At 39.9% G+C, this 20,438-nt stretch overlaps 2 protein-coding genes across 6 annotated transcripts; both read left to right on the top strand.

Annotated features, from left to right (window-relative positions):
• The first annotated feature begins 1,432 nt into the window (after positions 1 to 1,432).
• acot9.1 (acyl-CoA thioesterase 9, tandem duplicate 1) lies at positions 1,433 to 10,918 on the top strand. 2 transcript variants are annotated; one of them, XM_020645953.3, is made up of 16 exons: positions 1,433 to 1,609; positions 3,316 to 3,410; positions 4,353 to 4,379; positions 5,097 to 5,142; positions 5,761 to 5,931; positions 6,018 to 6,055; positions 6,147 to 6,230; positions 6,392 to 6,495; positions 6,781 to 6,854; positions 7,047 to 7,114; positions 7,225 to 7,336; positions 7,982 to 8,072; positions 8,305 to 8,390; positions 8,488 to 8,575; positions 9,982 to 10,132; positions 10,286 to 10,918. In XM_020645953.3, the coding sequence occupies exons 1-16, from the start codon at positions 1,596 to 1,598 to the stop codon at positions 10,339 to 10,341; spliced, it is 1,305 nt and encodes a 434-aa protein (XP_020501609.1). In that variant the 5' UTR covers positions 1,433 to 1,595; the 3' UTR covers positions 10,342 to 10,918. The 2 variants fall into 2 exon arrangements, with proteins under 2 accessions (XP_020501609.1, XP_020501610.1); XM_020645954.3 differs by lacking the exon at positions 4,353 to 4,379.
• A 739-nt stretch (positions 10,919 to 11,657) lies between these two features.
• pdha1b (pyruvate dehydrogenase E1 subunit alpha 1b) lies at positions 11,658 to 20,438 on the top strand. 4 transcript variants are annotated; one of them, XM_020645939.3, is made up of 13 exons: positions 11,658 to 11,818; positions 12,599 to 12,619; positions 14,066 to 14,221; positions 15,123 to 15,188; positions 15,360 to 15,533; positions 15,722 to 15,848; positions 15,946 to 16,037; positions 16,147 to 16,239; positions 16,425 to 16,580; positions 17,300 to 17,371; positions 17,735 to 17,802; positions 18,158 to 18,266; positions 18,534 to 20,438. In XM_020645939.3, exons 1-13 carry the CDS (start codon positions 11,759 to 11,761, stop codon positions 18,696 to 18,698), a joined length of 1,359 nt encoding a protein of 452 aa, XP_020501595.2. In that variant the 5' UTR covers positions 11,658 to 11,758; the 3' UTR covers positions 18,699 to 20,438. The 4 variants fall into 4 exon arrangements, with proteins under 4 accessions (XP_020501595.2, XP_020501596.2, XP_020501597.2 ...); XM_020645940.3 differs by lacking the exon at positions 12,599 to 12,619; XM_020645941.3 differs by lacking the exon at positions 14,066 to 14,221.

Here is a 20,438-nt window from a genome sequence, read left to right as displayed (position 1 = left end):
CTACATCTGATGAAACTTTGTGACGGCACAGTTTCAGCAGATGACTGTTCATCATTAGTCTGGTTTTGCTCAAGATTTCTGCCTCTTAAAAGGAAGTTTTTTCTTGCCACGGTGACTTTGCTAAATGTTGCTTAGTGCTGTGCTCATGCGGTATTAATGTTGTTGTTTTTTGTAATATAACAATGCGTAAGGTATTTTACTTGCTCTTTTGAAATATCAAATAACAAAGAGTACGGTACTTTACCTGCTTTTACCTGCTCTGATGAATGAGTATATATGTTAATGTAATGAAGTGCTTGAGTGGTATTTGAATCCAGGTAACTGAAAGGGGGTTTCTTATTAGTGGCTGATAGCAGATATTATCACATTAATATTTTTTACCAAATCAGAGAAAAAAGTTTTAAGTGGCTTTAACATCAAACAGTTATTTTCTCATTTAGATTTGTATTTATACTTCATAATACCTTATTAAGTTTGTGCATAAATCCCACATATGTAGGAACCTTTGGAGATTCGCCTTACATTTCACCCATTGATTTGCTGCAAAATGACAGAAAAACTGAAATAAACCTTTTGTTTTTTTAAGCATGTGACACTCCTCACTGAACCACAAACATGTGTTCAACCCAAATTCTGCAATTCTACAATTCACTCAACAGACGCTTTTATCCAAAGCGCAGTACATCAGAGTGTAGAAAACAACACAAGCAAGGACCTATAAAAGAGGAAACAATGATGCAAACGCTCAGCTTTGAGTCTGATTGGACACACAGGTGCTGACAGGCATTGCACAGAGGCAAAGCGCAACATTGACGGCTCTTCTTGAGCGCCCTAATCAGCATAGAAACCATCTTAAAATTGTCCACGTCATCATTACTATAATCCTCATCAACATCAATAACATCAAAACCATCGTCAACATCATCATTAAGGTCGTAGGTATTCATGAAAGAGCTGGGTCTTTAGCTTTTTCTTAAAGGTGCAGAGGCGACTGCAGATGGAATGGAGTTTGGACATTTGTTCCACCACCGGGGGGCGACAGAGGAGAAGAGTCTGGTCAGGTGTTAGGACCCTGTTGTGGAGGTTGGCTCAGACGCCTTTCATTGGCAGAGCGTAGAGGGCGGGAGGGAGTGTACACCTGGATTATAGAGTTTAGGTAAGGAGAAGCCGTTTTAGTAAGCGAGCAGTAGAGTTTTAAATTTGATAAGGAGAAATCTGTCATCGTATGCTGGATTCACTACAGCAGAAATATTTCGCAGATTATAATTTCATACTTAAATCAGAAAATATACATATGACGTCATCAATGTAGGAAGAATGGCGTCATATAGTCTAGTGACCGTAATGCCTGACACTCAGATTTCAGGGTGAGACCACAGCGCAGGACCATATGGGAGAGTGGTACGTCGTGCGTCATCACGCAGTGGGCGGGGCCGAAAGCCAACACGGAAGCCTTCCTTTTTGGTCTTGACTGCTTGGCACCCTGGCACTGCGCTGAAGAGGACATCTGTTAGTTTTACTCCTTTTTTTTTACTGAACTCACCAGTTTAGTTTGGATCCCTTCCACTTTAAAGTAGGACTCCCCGGACAACAACATGCTCTCACCGAGGTCAGTGCGATTATAAACCCGGTTTAAAGGTTCAGTGAATGCTGTTCCTTGTCTTGGATGTTATGCTAAATAAAGCAGCAACACTGAGCGTCAGCGCGTAAACATGCCGGTTAATCGATACGAGGAATGCTTGGCATGCTTGTAATATCACTTGTGTCTGAGTATTTGGTGTTGCAGAAATGTTTAGCTTCTTATTTCTTGTGTATAAAGACTTCAGCTCCACCTGGGAAATGTGAACCAGGCCCAAACAGGGTGGGGATTGGTTGTGTATGTAAAGGGTGTGTCATGTTCATGCCACAGCCACAGCATTCAAATACTGCAGATAGCTAACAGAAGCATTTTACCTTCTTTTTTCCATTCAGGCCAAGTGAATTCATCAAGTTTTGGGAGTAGATTTTTTAAGTTGAAGTCTCTATTATGCATCATAACAAACTGATGTCTGACACATTTACACCTCAATGCAACACTAAAGATATCACATGATGTATTTCATGAAAAAAAAAACATGATCTGGTAAGATAATCCACACAGACAAATACAGCTTTTTTTTTGCTTTTTTTTTTAACAATATGTAAATGTAAAGTAAGGTCAAGTGTGGAGTAATTTGTGATTTATTTCAAGGATAGCCTCTTGAGATGCATCATCTCATTTTCAAGGGGGTCCTTACAAAACATAGATTAATCATCATAATACAAAATCAAAATCAAAAGGTAAATCCAAAACATAATACCAAACATTTAAACACAGAGACACCCACACCACAAACACACACACACTCGCACTCACTCACACTTAATGCTCCCCCAAGCCTAGCCACCCACCAACCAGCCAGTATTACACAATCAGAAAAAAATAATATAATAATAATAATAATAAAATGAAAGGAAAACCTCTGCATATATATATATGTTTACACACTATACAGTACATACGCAACATTAAGGCACAGGGTGCAGAACAGTACATACATGTAGATATGAGGTACACGAGCGTAAGCAAGAGGAGAGCAGGTCCAGACAAACTAAGTCCAACAGAGAAAGAAAATCAAAAGCAAGAGCAGGATGTTTGACAATGAGTAAGTAGAGATGATTTAAAAATATGAGAAGACGTGATAGATCTAAGTGAGCGAGGTAGGTCATTCCAGTCTGATGGAGCTTTAAATTTAAATGCACGGCGACCAATTTCTTTCCTGATTCTTGGTGTGAAGAAAAATAGATGATCAGTATGCCTTAGGCTATACTGTGAACTGAAAGGGATTAGAAATTGTTTCAAGTGCGGCGGAGAATTCAAATAGATACATTTAAAAGTAAGTAGCGACCAATGAAATTTCCTTGAGTAAGAGTTTGACTTTAAAAGAAAATGGAGCCAAGTCTTATGAGAGTGTCAGGTCGGTCATCATTCTGTATTTTGTAGCCTGAATCAGAGTGCTTTCCTCCTGTTTGTAAAGAATAGGAGCAGATGATTTGTAAACTAAGCTGCTGAAAAGGCCAGAAGTATCTGGTATCATCACAAGTTTCCATGATGCAGCAGGCAGTAACGAGTGTGTCTCTGTGCGTTTGTGTCTGCTCAGCTGTTCACTGCGAGCACTAACACAGACGTCTTTGGGTGGTTATAATTAGAATGTGGACGTAACTTTACTCTGTGAACTTTAAGGACACCTCGAGGTTTGTTTATGTTTACATGTCATGTCCTCATGTTGGCTTCAGGTTCCTGCTGCTGCGGTCGGCTGCGTCTTTGACAACCAGGTCGCTCTGCACAGGGGGCGTGTCCAACAAAGGCAGGGCGCCGGACATGGTGGAAGGTGAGACAGTTAGTTGACCTCTTACATGCTGATCCCCCATTTTTAAAAATCACAGAGTGTCAGAATGCTGGATGGATGCCCGTACTAAACGTGGGGCAAAGTTTCAGATCATGAGCTGATATTGTTCTGCAAATTCCGCCATAGTTCCCCGATGTGAAAGGATTTCACGAGACAGCTTCTTCTTTACAGACACCAGTTTAAGATAAATAAGGAGTTTTTGGAGCTGCAAAGCTACTCTAAAGGTTTCACAGACTGTCATCATGACATGTGACAATGAGGATAATGAAATCTTTAATCTGTAAAAGAGATAATGGCCAAATCACATTCCAAATCCTAAGTAGAAAGGAGGACGCTCAAAGACTTGACTGTCAAAACTGAGCCTCTAAAAGATCTACCCTGCCGTTAATTATCCCTGTGAGAGAAGTTAGAATCCATCCGTGTCGTTAGTTCTCAGTTTTTGGTGTTGTCCAATCATTGACAATTATTCAAATGAAATATTCCATAATCACCTATAATGGAAGGTTTTACAAAAGCATTTCAAACCTTTTTTTGCAGTGTGGGAATGAAGGTGTGATAGAGCTGTTAAATAAGCAACATAACATGATGTGTCTGCTTACATTGTAAACTGATTTTCTTCAATACAAAAAAAAAACATAAAAGCCAACAGCTTTACTTTACCCTGATAAAAATGTGATACGCACAATCAAATATGCAAACACAATTTACCCACGTCTTGTTATTGAAAGTGAAACGTTGTATGTTGTGATCTTTGTCATCTTTTATTTTTCAGCCTGTGTCATTGTTTGTTTGTTGAATGTGATGTAGTAAAATGTAACTTGTTTGACAATTTTGGGTCAAATTCAAATCCGTTTGCTCTCCCCAAACATCCCTCTATCCTCTCATTGTTTACACCTTTAATATTCATTTGTTATTTCTCCACAGGAAATCCACTTTTACACGTGTCAAATGGTGTGTGTTGGTAAACCGAGACAAATCCTAACTCTCCAAACAGTACTCCTTCTACCTGGAGTAATTCTCTTCTAATTTCCTGTAATTGCACGTCGTTGCCTCCAGCATGGTTCTGCACTGACTGTCTGTCTGAACGTCCATTTTCTTTTCCCTGAAGCTCTCCCTGTTTCATGTTCAGCAGCTTTTACGATGCATCTCAGTCTGCCTTCTGTTACGTCTGGATTTAAGGTTCACCTCGGCTGGATTTCTCTTCCTGCTCCATAGTAGAGCTAAACCCTCCCTGCAGCATCCATCGGTGGTCTAATAGCCTTCTTCTTTTTTCGTCCTTCTCGGCCTCAGTGTTTAGTCACAGCTGGTCTCCATGTGATTCTGTCTCCATTGGACTGCTTCTTTTCTCTGTGCTGTTTCATAGAGTCTCACTGCCCAGGCCTCAGTACACTGCAGCCTTCAGAGAAAAAGAAATACATTTTACTATTCAAGTCAGGGTCAGATCACTCTGCTTTGACACAGTGGAAGGTTTTAATATTCCCTTTAAATTGCATAACATTGATAACATAGACATGTTTCTCTGGAGGCTTCTGCTGTAAAAACAGAATCTTTAGTTAAACTGAGACTTGGACAGAGGCCGTATGAAACTAGGAGCTCTGTGGTGCTTTCACTGCATCTCTACACACACACACACTAAGATCATCTGATTACTTCTTCTGTGTTTTTCAGTGAGGAACAGGCTGAGAGAAATCGTTGGAGCTTCCACTAACTGGAGGTACTGAACAACCTGTGCCAAAGACGAAGAAAACTCCGTCTACATCTTTTCCTGATACAATCCTGAATTATTACGCGTTAAATGACATGAGGGTTTTGTAAACAGAATGAGGCCAGTGCTGCACAGGGTCAAAAAAAAAAAATAGAAAAATTATGTGAAGGAATCGGGTATTCTTCAAGGATGAGGACCAGAGATCAAATTGCCAATAAACACATGACTGTCCAGGTTTTTTGCAGTAAAAGTTCCCGGGTGAATACGTGCTTAGTTCAGGATATGTTGGACTAAAACATCACTTCAAAACATCACACAAAAGAATATTTAGAATATTAAGAAATGTCCTATATTTGAAAAAAAAAACATGTTTCTTTCACCTGAAACTCACTTGGACATTTGTTTCAATTAGTTGCCCAAATATTTAAAAGCAAATAGATATATAATTTATGTATTTGCATTTGTGACAAAAATAATTTCCCCCTTTGTTTTCAACTTTGATGTACAATTAAAATGTTCTAACTCTTAATTATTTGTATATTTTCAATACAGGTGGGTGTGTTATCTAGTTTTTTTCTAAGTAATCATGGCTCCAATCGATTGACATTTCAAAAATCCTGTGTGCAGTGACCATCAGCAGGCGATGGCAGAGCGCGTGTCACTGTCGTCCATGTTGGCAAAGTCTCAAAAAGACCTCCCATCGAAGACGATGAAGGACAGCTACCTGGAGGTCCACCTGCCTCTAGGCTCTGAACCACAGCTCAGGGAGAAATACCTGACATACCACAACACTGTCAGGTACACACACACACACTATACAATGTGTACGTTTACAAACAGATGAAGTTAAACTCACCTCTTCGTCTTACTTCTGTCTCTTACAGGTTTGGTAGAATCCTGGAGGACTTGGACAGTTTAGCAGGTATCACTGTAACCTGTGATGATTTCATTATTAAGTACTCGGAGGAGGTTCAAATCTATAAAACATAAATGTTCTTCTTTGTCTGTCTTAGTCCTCATCTCTTACTCTCACACCTATAACGCTGCCCTGAAGAAGTCCCCTCTGTCCATCGTCACCGCCCTGGTGGACAAGATCGGTAAGACTCAAATTCAGGTTACAATCACAGCTTGATAAGTTTCATCTGAACATTTGGAATCATAGAGGTTCCATTTTAAAGTATATATCCCGAAATGAACAAGGGGGTAGATATAAGAACCAGACTGCAGACTTTTTCATGTTGTTTTTTTTGTCGGGCAGACATGAGGCAGCACATCATCTACCCTGACTGCGACATCAAGTTCACCGGTCATGTGACGTGGGTGGGAAGCACATCGATTGAAGCCAAGATGCACATGTCACAGGTGGACACTCATTCCTGTCTACAATGCACAAAGACTCAAACACAGACAAAAAAACTTGATGTGCAACAGCAATCTTGATATTCTGCCATGTTAAAGGAGCAGCAATGTCTGTTGTGGTTGCAGAGACAAACACAATATAACCTCAGAATAAGCTGCCGCCCAGATTGCTTAATCAACATATGAGTGCTTGTAACAACAGAAATAACAGCTTCATAACAAAGACTGTAACAATGAGAATGTTACAGATAAGCAGTGTGAACGGCAATAATGTGACTCATCTTTCAGTACCATGATGGAGCGTACTCCCCGGTGCTGGATGCTACATTTGTCATGGTGGCCCGGGATCCAGAGAACAAGAGGTACAAAGGAGTGGGACAGATTTAAAGCAATGGTTAATAAGGAGCTCCATTCAGAATTTATTGCACAGGAATGTAACTTATGCTTATTTTTTTATTATGGAGAGTTTTCTTTTATTATTTACAGTTTAACTCTTCTTAAACCCATGTGGACAACCTTCTTTGTGTTTCCTCATTTCGTCGTCTGTAATTCAGAGCCGCCTATGTGAATCCACTGAAGCCAGAGGGCCCAGAGGAGGAGAAGATTTTTCAGGAAGGAGAAGGTACAAAATCCCTACGCTACCTTTTGTTGAAGAAATGTAATGCTACTAATTGTGAGAAGCTTTCCCCCTCTTATCTCTTTATCATATTTTTGTTTTTGTGTGTTTTGTAGCTAATAAATCCCGCCGCCAGGAACTGAGCACCGCGTCGTTGCTCAAAGTGGCTCCTACAGACGAGGAGAGGAAGATCGTACACAGTCTCTTCCTCAACACCCTGGACACAAAGTGAGATACTGTTCTAAATGTAATCTGTGATCTGTTAGATTTAGAGAGAAATCATGCTGCATAATAGTTTGATCGTTTTTTCCTCAATGAAAACCTGCCGAGGTGTTGGGTATACAAATTACATCAAAATCTGAGGCAGGTACCAAACCAAAAAAAAAATCACACACTTTTGCAATATAATGGATGAAACAACATGAATCTTCATAAAAAGCTGGTTTCAGTCATCTTTTCTAACACTTTTAATCTTCAGTTTAACCTTCAAAGAGTCACTTGGAGAGCTGTGATCAGGGATTCTCTTCTGAGTTTAAAAACTGATTTACTTCAGAAAGTCTGTGGTTAAAAAAACAACAATTTAAATGGTGTATCCGATATTCTTTAGGAGACATTTACTTTCAGAGCATCACCTAAAAAGATATAATACATGTGTGAAGTTTGTGTTAAAGGCCAGATTCTTCATGCAGTGACTAGTTTTAAAAAAAAAAAAAAGCCATGTTTGAGATGTTTTTGTATGCAGTTCACAGATGAAGGGTTGTGGTTAGGCTGTTTTAGAATTAGAAACATTTCTTAATTCTTTTTATGTTATTTTAAGATGCACTGTATTAAATCTATGACTTGGTGTGTATTTATTTGCGTCTCCTCCTGCAGGACGGTCAGTTTCCGCAGCAGACTGCTTCCCCCAAACTCAGTGTGGATGGAAGATGCCAAACTGAAAGGACTGGAGATCTGCCACCCTCAGGTTGTTACCAATTCATGTCCCATATTCTCTCTTTTAACCTTCATTAATGTAACTCTGACGATGCTTCAAGTCTTGTTAGAACCATCAAATTGCTCTTTGACCACAGCAAGTTTTTCTCATGCTACTTCAAACCATTCCCCAATTTTTTTTCCAACTGTTATTAGTAACACAGATTTAAACAGGACATATATCTATAACTTTAAGCCTGTTTTCCTGTTTCTATGTCAATCAGGAGAGGAACATCTTCAACAGGATATTTGGAGGTTTTCTGATGAGGAAAGCTTACGAGCTGGGCTGGGCCAACGCATGCTCCTATGGGTGAGAGCTTTTAGAAAAGATGATGTTGGAGAGAGAAGGGACATCATGTTACTGCAAGAAAATGTAGTGTTTGTTTTTCTTTCACTCCATGCTGCAGAGGGTGTCGGCCGAGTCTGGTGGCTGTGGATGATATCCTCTTCCAGAAACCTGTGGACATCGGCTCCCTGCTGCTGCTCTCATCACAGGTCAGAAAGTCTGTGTGATTCTTGACAGTTAGATCTGTGTTGTGGTGTGAGGGGGGGGAAAAAACCCTCCAGTGACTCCTGAGCAAACAGATGGAGACCAGCTGGTGGACTAAGTGGAGAGTTTAGACGCTAAAGAGCCTAAAGAGGAGTTGAAAAATAAAAACCTGAACAAAAACAAAGTCAGTGTTAAACATACATATTTCAGGTGGACACAAACATGGCCCCAATGAGATGCTAATGTTGCTGTTTGTGTTGGCTGTTGAAAAGGGAAACTGTTAGATAAAACTAATCACATTCATAAATGAATCATAAGTCAGTGTTGAGTTTGACTTCTTGTTGACCTCAAGTAGCTGAAATATCAAATCTTTCAGCTTTAAATTTAAATAGATTTTTATTCGTTCATAAATACGTATTGTTACAAAGAAATATTTGAGGTTTCTGGTACTTAATCAATGAATGGTTGATTTACTAGACCCTTGAATGTTATATGTATTATGGAGAAGAGTTGGGATTCAAGGGTTTGATGCCATGTGGCCAGACAGTGAGTCAGATTAGATTCTTTGAGGCTTACTCAAAGATAATTGGAAAGATACCAGGTTATTCACCCAGACAGACTGTAACAGGCCTTTGGTAAAAGCAGGCTTATATATGAGACAGGGATTTTTTGTAATTCTCCTTTTCTAGATAAGAAAAATGTCCTCTTTTTTTGAAGTTTCATGTTTTCTGTTCTGATTAATTTGTAAGAGTTTCTTTACAATATCAAGTACAAACTCGACACTTTCTTTATTTGCCTCAATTTAAACCCCTCCAGCGCTTCCATACAATATGATGCAACTGCAAAGCGACACCATTTGTTTGTTGTATCCATAAGCAAATCTGTTATGGGAATCTGATGAAATAGAATATGATGATTCAACTGCCACAGACATAAAGCTGCCCAATACAGAATGTGAATACAATGAATGAAGGTAGTCTACGATCTGATCTGATATGTTTGGTAACGATACCATCAAATGATAGGATACGATGGATTCACATGCAGTTTAAATTGAGTGTTTTTAATGTGTTTACTTTGGGCTACTCTGCATGGACTCTAGGTCTCATAACCAGCATGGAGAACTTGAGATGGATTAAACTATACTGTATGTTCTTGCCTGAGTACAGTCTGTAAATATATCATCTGGAATCATTAATAGTCATTCGTACCATTTTTCAAACACAAGAGCAAACACAATTTGAATAAGGGCATTAAATTGTCTTTAAAAATCAAGGTAGTAAAAAAAGTAAATCAAGCTGTGTTAATCCACCCTGTTTTTTTAAAGCATCCTGGCTGTGGTTTGGGAACCTCCATGTTGTTGTTTTTTCCACCAGCAGCTTATCTTGTTTGGTGTGTGTTTCTGTTTCAGGTGTGTTACACACAGGGGAACTACGTCCAGGTTAGAGTTCACAGTGAGGTATTCGACCCGCTGACCCGCCAAAGCAACACGACCAACGTCTTCCACTTCACCTTTGTGTCTGACCGGGACGTCCCAAACATCATTCCAATGACCTACGGAGGTGAGTTTGACTGAAAGAGAAGCTGTCATCAAGTAAAAACCTCAAGTAGAGAAAATACAGACTCAATTTCAAATCCGTCTTAAAAGTCCTAAAAGAACAATATTCATGTCGTTTTATATGTCTGAAGCTGTTGTTCTGTGTTTTCTTTAACAGAGTCGATGCTGTATCTGGACGGGAAAAGACACTTCAATCAGACTATAGAGTCCTGAAACCAGAATGTCACAAACCTGCTGAAGCCTTACAGCATCTGACCTACCATTCTTGATATATATATATATATATATATATGTGTGTGTGTGTGTGTTTGAAGAATGAATGCGTTGAGTACAGATATTTTTTTGTATCACACCATCTTAACTTTACACAACCCACATGTTCGATTTTGTTTGAATTCTGTTGCTTTACATTTTATTGTATGAACAACACAAATGCAGCTTTTTTATTATTTTAAGATGTATCTGCTCTTTGTTTCACAGGTGTAATCAGAGTTAATTTGCGCAGTCTGCGTTTACAACTTCAGTCGTGTTTTAGTGGTGAAAAAGTGAGACAAACTTCTGTTCCTCGCCTTACATTTACCTCATAAACTATATTCCCTTTTTTAAAGATTGCATGGCTTTACAGATATGTTACATTTTTATATTCCACTGTCGCTTATACGCACAAAGCTGTACTCTTTACTTTGAGTGAGAAGCTTTATTCTGAATGTGTCAGACTGCAGTGAGAAAGAGGTGTACTGAAATTGTGTATTTACTCAAATGCAATAAATTGATTCTTATTTATCTTGAATGTGTCATTTGCTTTTAATGAGTTAGTGGGAAAGTGAATATAATGCAAATGAAACTAGTCAAAACTTGAATTATTTCTGTTTAACAGAGAATCTTTTGGCAAACCTTTTTTTTTTCAAATCAGAAAGACATAAGGTAATGTTTCAAAATGCCATTACTGTTTCTCACAATAACCAACCCAGACTTATCAGGCAGTGAGATTAGTGCTTAGAACGAATGTGGTATTATCTTTTACTATCATAAAGGAGAAGATACAATTTATAGAAGTTTTTATTTAACTACATAATCCTAATTTTATAATGCCAATTTGATATTCCTGCTTTACCGTTTACCGTGTACGTAATCGAAAGTTATTAAATCAACTTTAGCCTGAAATAAATGTGTTCAGTTTAACTGTAAAACTGCCCTGATATTTTTCTTTAATTTATTTTATTTAATTTTTGGCACATGTGTTGTCTATCATAGAGATATTTGTTTTTATTTGATCGGGTTTTTATTATTAATATCGCATATTTTTCTTTGATTTTTTTGATTGAGAGGCAGATATTATAAGATTAATCTTTCTGCTCCTTTTCATTCAAAATTTGTGATTTTATGTCTTTTATGTTATTTTATGTTATCTTAACTTTATTGTTTTTTTTTTTTATGAAACAAAATTGACAAAAAAAAAAAAAATTGAGTTTCCTTTCGGACTGCTATAAAATCCACAAGGAACCATTCTCTGACTCAGACAGTGTTCGTCGGACTCCATTCGCAGACGGACACTAAACACTGAACTAGCACCCTGCTGCAGCGATTACCAACCTTTAATCCTTTCAGAGCCGGCTCGTCGTCCAGTAGCATGAAAAATATGTTAACCATTCTCTCTAACGCACTTTGCAGGATCACTGGCAGGAATGTGGTGAGTGTTTTTTTTGGGGGGGGAAACTTTGAGCTTGGGGTCGTTTGTGCGCTGAGCGGGTTCATGCTAACTGTTAGCTCGTGTGGTTTTGTTTGGCATGAGGAGGCTGACCTTGTGAGGCGGGCGGAACATTAGCTTCTGAGGCTAGTTCGACTCTTGCTTTGCAGTTTGCATGTTGGGGGTCAGATAAATCGTGTAAGTTGTGCTTGCTTGTCGTTAACAAAGTAAATATTTAATGAATCAAGAGCTCGTTTTTAACCGGATATCCACATCTACTCTGTGTCGTCTCCATGACTCCTTTACTCTGTTTCTTCTCTGCACAGTTTCATTTCTTTTGTGCTTCTTGTCTGATTGTGGTGGTTTGTCTTTCTGGAGCAGCTTAAACCAAAGGAGATGCACCGATGAGACCAATATCCACTTTAAATGCAAGAAATGCAAACATGTTGGATATTGGTCTGCAGCTCTGGCAACAGCATGTGTGCCTGTTTGTGTTTTTCTTTCTTCATCAGAAGCAGGGATCCTTAAGTCAACTCAGCTTTAACCATGTTTGATAAACTAGATTATTCTATTTATTCAAAGAGTAATCTGACTATTAAAAACAAACCACTGAGTGACTGTAGGAACCCTTTCTTTCTGCAGCACTTCCTCTCTCTCTCTCCTCCAATCCCTCTTCACTTTCTTACACAATCTTCAGAAGAAACGCATCAATCCCTATTTATTTCTTGCTTTTCTCCCTCCTCTCCCCTTCTCCTCTTCCCCCCCCCCTCGCCTGAACCATAGGGGGCCCAAACAGTGTCCGAGGTAAGAAGCTCAATGCTCAGCTGATTTCTATGTGCAGGTCCGTTCCTACAGTTCTTCACTGCTGCATGTGTCTCAAAGAGTTCTTCTAGAATACTCTAAAGCAGGAAAAAAATGTTTAATTTTAAAGCTAGTGTGCAGATCACTACAGAAGTGTATTTTGCAACATGATGAAATAAAAAGAACTGCTCTGTTTCACTGAATTAACATTATGAGGTGGCTTCATCTCGCCGCACAACACCAGAGTGCCTCAGGTGCACAGCGGGGGAATCCAGCATTTTCAGCAAACTTGCATCTCGAGTGTCCTACGTCGAGTCACCGCGGAGCCAGCCCAAATGCGTTGTAGATGCATCACGTTAAGTCAGTGCAGCTTGTGTGACATCGGCACAGCTGATCCTGGCGGCTCAGTGGGGGGTCTGCGTCTGAACTGCGAAGATTTAAAGTCGACAAACTGATTGAAAAGTACCGTCTATGTTGCCTCGAGACACAAGCGATTTTTTTCCCCCATGTTTCAAACCCTAACAAAATAAATGTTCTAGGAAATTTTGCTCCTCTTCAGTGGTCTGAATGAGAGGTGCTGTTAGGCTTTTGAGGATCTGGTTAATTCAGAAAAAGAGAGCAGATTTTATTTTCTCACGTCGATACAGTTTGCTTCTGTAGATCACAGCAGATAACTGTTTGTAGTTTTATTGTCTTTTTTTAAATTGTTACATTTGTTAAACTCTTAATCCGGACACCAGTTTCGTTCTTTTTTTATTTCTCTTACATGATACTGTGATGTTTGATCTACTCGTCTGTTGTAGCTCAGTCAACCCAGTTACCCGGGGTCAAACGTGTTCCAGTGATATTTCACATTGGCACAACATCTATTAGCCCGCCCTCTCTGCATCGGAGTGATTGTCTTTACAGAAGTTGGTTACTATCGTCATGTTAAAGTATTATGTTAACATTTTTAAAGATGAATGTCAGAAAGCAAAATGTTGTGATGCAACACACAAACCCGGAGGGGTCTGAGAATCTCATCCTCTTCTCCGTCAGTGAAACACGACTATGGCCTTTTCTTTTTAAGAAAAACAAAGATTTACACATTATGACAAACATGGTAGGGTAACCATCTCAGAAAACATCGTTTCATGATACTCTGTTATTATGTTCAGTTTAATTGGGTCTCAAATTTCTGAAATTTATTTTGTGAATCAACTATTTTTAAAATGTTGTGCCAATTTCTAAATATCAGATCTAAAGTAGACACTGTTGGGCTGGTTCCAGTTCCCCAAGTGAGTTTCTCCTGATGTTGTCCTCTAGGTGTGTGTGTGTGTGTGTGTGCGCGCATTCTCCATGTAGCTGCTGCTGTTGTCACCTGTAGACGCCTCCTCACCTGTAGACTCTGTAGAGCTCCTCCATCTGTGTTGTGCTGTGCTCTGATTGGTTGGCTCCTGTGCTCCCCAGTTGCTGATTGACCTGTCAGAGTACGTCAATGTGACGTCACCGCCGGCGCCCGCCTTGGCACAGACCCAGCGGCAACCACCCAAACCACCACCAGTCAGTGCTAGAGCGCCTGCTGCAGAGTTAGTTAGCACCCAGAGCGACCAGCTAGACAGACCAGTAAGAACACAAGTAGCATCCTCCATGTCTGCCTGATCACTAACCGGGGTAGGGGGCTTCACTTGTGTGTCTGTGGGCTGATGTGGCAGAAATAACCTCTTAAAGTTATCAAAAGGCAGCGATTTCAGATCCAATTCTGGGCGTGAATCTTTCCGATGATTATTTTGATTGAAGGTTGTGGATGAAACTTAAAGTCACAGGTGTTTGTGTTTCCCGGGCATTTATTATAAACGGGGTTCAAACTTTATTATTACATGATCTATGCATGATTTCTTTCAGATGAATGGATACATTTTTCTGTTCTGTACAGGTGATGGGTTTCTGACAACTTCTCTGAGGTCAAACTAATCCTTTTCAAATGCTTTCTGTGTGACATAACTCCAAACATATGAATGATCTATCCTCTTTCTTCACAGCTGTTATCAGAAATTCTTATGAGCTTCATCAGTGACTTTTCAAATAGTGACTAATATCATGCAAATGTAAGGTTAATGATGATAAGCTTAACCATTAAAGATGTCTAAAGTTGATCATGTTTATTAACAGGGATGTCCATCCACTTTCAATTGGCTTCAGAGGTGGCTGTTTTTATTAAGGACTTACTTTTTATATTTTCCAGGACTAAAATAATTTTGGTTCAGAGCCAAGGCTGAATATTTGGATATTGTTCATGATTCCTGCCTGTTACTGACCTCCCCACATCCCAGACTGCTGTAGTAATCCGTTACGCCCATAGCCACCCTCACCTTCCACCTGCTGTGAGGAGGAGGAGGGCAGAACTCACACTGTCTGTGTGGGAGACTTCTTTTGTTTAACTTGTGTTGTGATTATGAGCCATGTGTCTGTGTTTTAATAAACTTTTTCGTTGTGTTTTTTTTTTTTTTTTTTTTCCGATCACCAGGGGACCAGAGTTGTGGTTTCCCGCTCCTACGCTGACTTCACCCCTCAGGCAACATTCGATATCAAGGTTGGTTAAACACCCAAATCAGAGTAAGATAGGGAAATTCAAAATGTGACTGCACAGAATAATGTTTTGTTTGGATTTACACAACTTGTGTATAAACTTGTATTCTTAACATGAAATTTCAAAAGCCAGCCGTTAACAGTCACATCATGTTTTTGCCATACCGTGTGGTAGAAATGCGACGTGCACCGCCTGGAGGAGGGTCCTCCAGTGAAGGCGGAGCTGACCCGGGAGCAGGGCCTGCAGTATTACCACATCATGCAGACTGTGAGGCGCATGGAGCTCAAAGCTGATCAGCTGTACAAACAGAAGATCATCAGAGGATTCTGTCACCTGTATGATGGACAGGTTAGAACAGAGACTCTGCTATCAATGTTTCTTTTTAAATCAGCAACTCATGGTCATCCAAACTAAATAAGGAAACAATTAATACACTTAAATATATTTACCAAAATCATGAATAAAGAACCAAGCAAAGGAAAAACTTCCCCCCCCCCCCCCCAATCTGCATATTCTAAGTTGTGTCTTCCCTGCAGGAAGCGTGTGCAGCAGGTATCGAGGCAGCAATCAATCCCTCAGATCACCTGATCACAGCCTACCGCGCCCACGGGTACACGTACACCCGCGGGGTGCCTATCAAGGAGATCCTGGCCGAGCTCACAGGTGAGAGGATTAAAACTGAACTCTCCTGAAGAAATGTTTTGTATGTCAGACATGAAGAACCGTCACTCTTATGAATCTCATCTGTATTCCTCTGCAGGTCGCAAAGGGGGTGTGGCCAAAGGCAAAGGAGGTTCGATGCACATGTACGCTCCAAATTTCTACGGGGGAAACGGCATCGTGGGAGCACAGGTGAACTTTGATTGCCTTGGCACAAGCAATGAGCTGATGATTTTGATAATCCCAATATTTGAAGTGACAATATAAGCCATAGACACTGATTGGTTTTTGTATTTTCCAGGTTCCTTTGGGTGCTGGCATCGCTCTGGCATGTCAGTACCAGGGCAACAATCAGGTGTGTGCCGCACTATACGGAGACGGGGCAGCCAATCAGGTAAATATTCCTAAATCATTAGGTCATATAATGGAAATGTATTTTCCTTCAACACCCCTGCTTCTTGATAATTTGTGTGTTACCTTTTTTTTTTTGTTCTTTTTTTACATTAACTTCTGGTAACACCATCATTGTGGGTTAAATAAAGGTTTATCTTATCATCTGTCCTCTCTGATCCAAATCAGGGACAGCTGTTTGAGTCGTTCAATATGGCTGCCTTGTGGAAGTTGCCTTGCATCTTCATCTGTGAGAACAACAAGTACGGCATGGGGACGTCGGTGGAGAGAGCGTCAGCCAGCACTGACTACTACAAGAGAGGAGACTACATACCAGGAATCAGAGTGAGACACAAACAAGACACTGCAGGAGGAAAACCTGTCGCTCTGTCGGAAGTTTAGACTTCTTTAATCCTGTGCCTGATTATGATATACCTTGGGGTCTAAATGACTGATGCAGAAAGGTTTGGAATTGTCTCAAAGGGTTGCTTAAGATGGTAGCTGCTAAAAAGGCTATGATGTTTGCATCATAATACTAATGGGGCAAAGGCCTCACAATCCAAACCATTTGTTTTTTGTCTCTGACAGGTAGGCAGCCTTCAAGAAATTTTACTGCTGTTTTTAAGAAGCAGAAAGTCTGTCTCTGCTGAGATCCTTTCTCTAATGTGTACAGACACTTCATTTCAAAATCCGATCTCTCAACTTCTTGTTCCATTAGTCATTTGGACTCCAGCCCGGCTTTATAAAGACCAGATTCTTGCTCATCTTAGACGTGTTTAAACTGTGGGGGTCTTGGGCTGAAGCTGCAGTGTGTCTGTTGGCTGTACGCTGCAGCTGGCCTGAATGGACCGAGACTATAACAGGAGGCTAACGAGCCATCCTGGCAGTTGCAGGTGTGAGCATTCATACAGCTGTCTGATGCTCATGTATGATACTGCACACAAACATCCCGTCTCAGAAGAGGCATTCAGATATTTAAGTTAAACATGTAAATTAAAAAGTCCCTAAGGTGGTCTCTAAGACTTGTTTGTCTGGTTACTCTTGTAACCTCATTTTTCTTGCAGGTGGACGGGATGGATGTTCTGTGTGTAAGAGAGGCCACCAAGTTTGCTGCAGATCACTGCAGAGCTGGAAAGGTGAGAGAACAACTTACTAAACCTGGGTATTGTAAAGACGATAAGCTGGTGGAGAGTTTAGGGATAAGATATTAAGAGTTATTTTTCTTTAGAACAACTTTTCTTTGTGTGTGACTGATCTTCTTAGACACATTATTCTTCAGTTTTAAAACATTATTTACCTGTACTTTCTTTTCAACACCTCTAAAATCTTGAAAGATTTGCTGTGGCCAATTACATATTACCTTTGTAGTGTTGCAATTCATTAGTGACACACACTTAGAAGTGCTCCAGTGTAATGGACATGCACACGGTTGCGGGGGGGCTTTTCAGTGGTGAGAGGAGTTTGGATGAACTCTGAGACATAATCTTTCTACACTTCAGGGTCCCATTGTGATGGAGCTGCAGACCTACCGTTACCATGGACACAGCATGAGCGATCCAGGCGTCAGGTAAGAAAGCATTCACTTGGTAACCTCTGTAGATTTCTGTGATCAGTTTCTTAGTCTGGTGGTGAACCTCCAGGTTGTAAGGCCTTATCAGCTGCTGGTTTGTTGGATATGACACATATTCAGCAAGAAGTTTGTTGTTCAGAAATGTAGAACAAAGCACTTTTTTGTTTTTCTTTTTAATGCAGCTAGATGCAGGACTTTTTTTTTTTTTTTTTTTTTTTTGTTTGTTTTTTGGGGGGGGGGCATAAAGCTCATTCATGGCATCTATCAGGACATATTAAATACTATTTCTTTCACACAAACGTATGGCAGTATATGCAGACTTTTGATCTTACTGTGATGTCGCTTCCTGCAGCTACCGCACTCGTGAGGAGATCCAGGAAGTCCGCAGTAAGAGTGACCCCATCACCATGCTGAAGGAGCGCATGCTCAGCAACAACATGGCCTCTGTAGAGGAGTTCAAGGTGAGTGCACACAAAGAAATCTGTTGGTTTATTATGTTCAACGAAAGAACATGCCTCACTACATGTGGCGTGCAGCATCACCCCTAGGCTATTCAACACCCCTTGTCCTTCTTTAAGTTAAAGACTATTATCTATTGCTAGTATGAGACTATTTTGTAACAAACGCTCAGTAAAGTCCCTTCAGAGTACGTGAGAACAAAGAAAACAAGTCTTCTATTGTCCCATGGCGCTGTATGGATTTAACGTGAATCCCCTCTGTTCTGTCAGGAAATCGATGTTGCGATCCGAAAGGAGGTGGAGGAAGCTGCTCAGTTTGCGACTTCAGATCCAGAGCCGCCGCTGGAGGAGCTCTGCAACCACATCTTCAGCAACGACGTGCCGCTGGAGGTCCGCGGGACGCACCGCTGGTCCACACTGAAGTCTGTCAGCTAGACTCAACCCTTGAACCCTCACGCACTCGAAATATATCCCGAAAACACACACTGACCCTCTAATCCTTCAGCTGCACCCACACCCTGACTTTTAAAACGACGCGCAGCAGCTCCTTCCTCGATTCTAGATCATTCCGCACCTTAACAGGACTCACCCGGAAACCTGTCAGTGTTATTTATTTATAGTTTTATACAGAAATATTTAAGATTTATTCTTTATTTGTGTCTTCTGTGCTACATCTGTCTAGTCTGTTGTTGCTGCTCCCAGAGTGTAAGATGAGCCATTCTTCAGAGTGCGCTGTGTGAAACCTCACAGGTAGCTTTACAGGTTTGAAATATTCAGGGCTGCAAAATAATACGCACAAAACATAGCTCTCATGTTTTACCCTTTTGTATTACTCTACTTTTCAGGCTTCAGTTTAGTGTTTCTCCAGTTTATAAATCTTCCATTAAATGTTGTTCAATGGGTAAAATAACTTCTGGTGGAAGAGAAACTTCCAAAACACAAGAAACACTTTCTTGAGCTAAATTGAGGTTTATCTGTTGTAGGCTGCTGTAGACACATTCGAAAAGGATCTTCATCCTTTGTATTTCAAATTCTAAAGGAAGCATAGCTTTATTTATAGATCTCACTACAAACTTAATCCTCCAAACTAGTCCTTTAAACATGTCTGAAATACACTTCTCTCAAAGAAACCAGCTACCATGCTGAAAGAGAACTGTAACATGGTAATGTCAGTTAAACATACAGCTACTCATGACTTCCAGATTTCCTGTTAACTACAGGAAACGCATACCATGTTTTTCTGTTAGAAAGCTGGAACCACACGACAGAACAAATTGATTATCCAAGTTTGTAGTCAGATTAATCAACACAACAGTGTGTGAAGTAGTTTTAGTTAGGTCCAACTTTACTAGCTTCAAAATTAAAATGATATGCACTTTTCTTTTCTTTTTTTGGGTGAGCGGAGACCGAGGTCTCTTTCCAGGTGTGTCCTGCAGGAATTAACCGTTAAAAAGAGTTACAGATGCATTCATACTACTTTACACATTTTCACCAACTTTTGCAATAATTTCAAAGTAGTTCTGACATTACCTTTTAATCATGTATTTATTAAAAATAAACATTATTCTGAAATGGGCCGGTCTGCACAAAAAGCCCTTTTTTAATTTAAGCACTTTTTCGTACATTTTGATGCTAATATTAAATTAGCACCCAATATTTTAAATGCAGGGCTTTATTTTTAGCAGAGTTGTGCTAGCCTTGATATTTTTACTGTTAAATGATATATCTGTCTGCGCTTCAACCACTGTTGTGGAGGTGGTTAAAATATGTGATTTATTCCGAATTATAGAAATGAGAATTTCTGAAGATTATGAATGTTGATCAGTGGTATTGGGGAAATATTTGAAGGGTTTTAAAATGTTTATATTCTTAATCTGCTGGTAAATGAATGCAACATAATATTTATTTTACAGTTGGCTTGGTGGTTTTGAGAATTATGTGAAGATGCACTTAAAATGTGGAACTCCAATTAAATGTCGCTTATGGGAGATTCTGAGGCGCTAAAACCAGCAGCAGCAGCAGCACTGAATCTTCAGCTTCACATACCTCTCCTTTGTCCTTTACACTAACGTTTACTGTTACTGCTCCTGAACGTGTACAAAGGTAAAGCTTTACTTGACTGTTTGTCTGTTGAAGTGTGAGACTGTTTGGCTGTAAATAAACGCATAAAGATGA

The sequence above is a fragment of the Labrus bergylta genome, chromosome 20 (assembly GCF_963930695.1).
Source record: "Labrus bergylta chromosome 20, fLabBer1.1, whole genome shotgun sequence".
NCBI lineage: Eukaryota > Metazoa > Chordata > Actinopteri > Labriformes > Labridae > Labrus > Labrus bergylta.
This window is presented reverse-complemented; position numbering and strand designations above follow the sequence as displayed.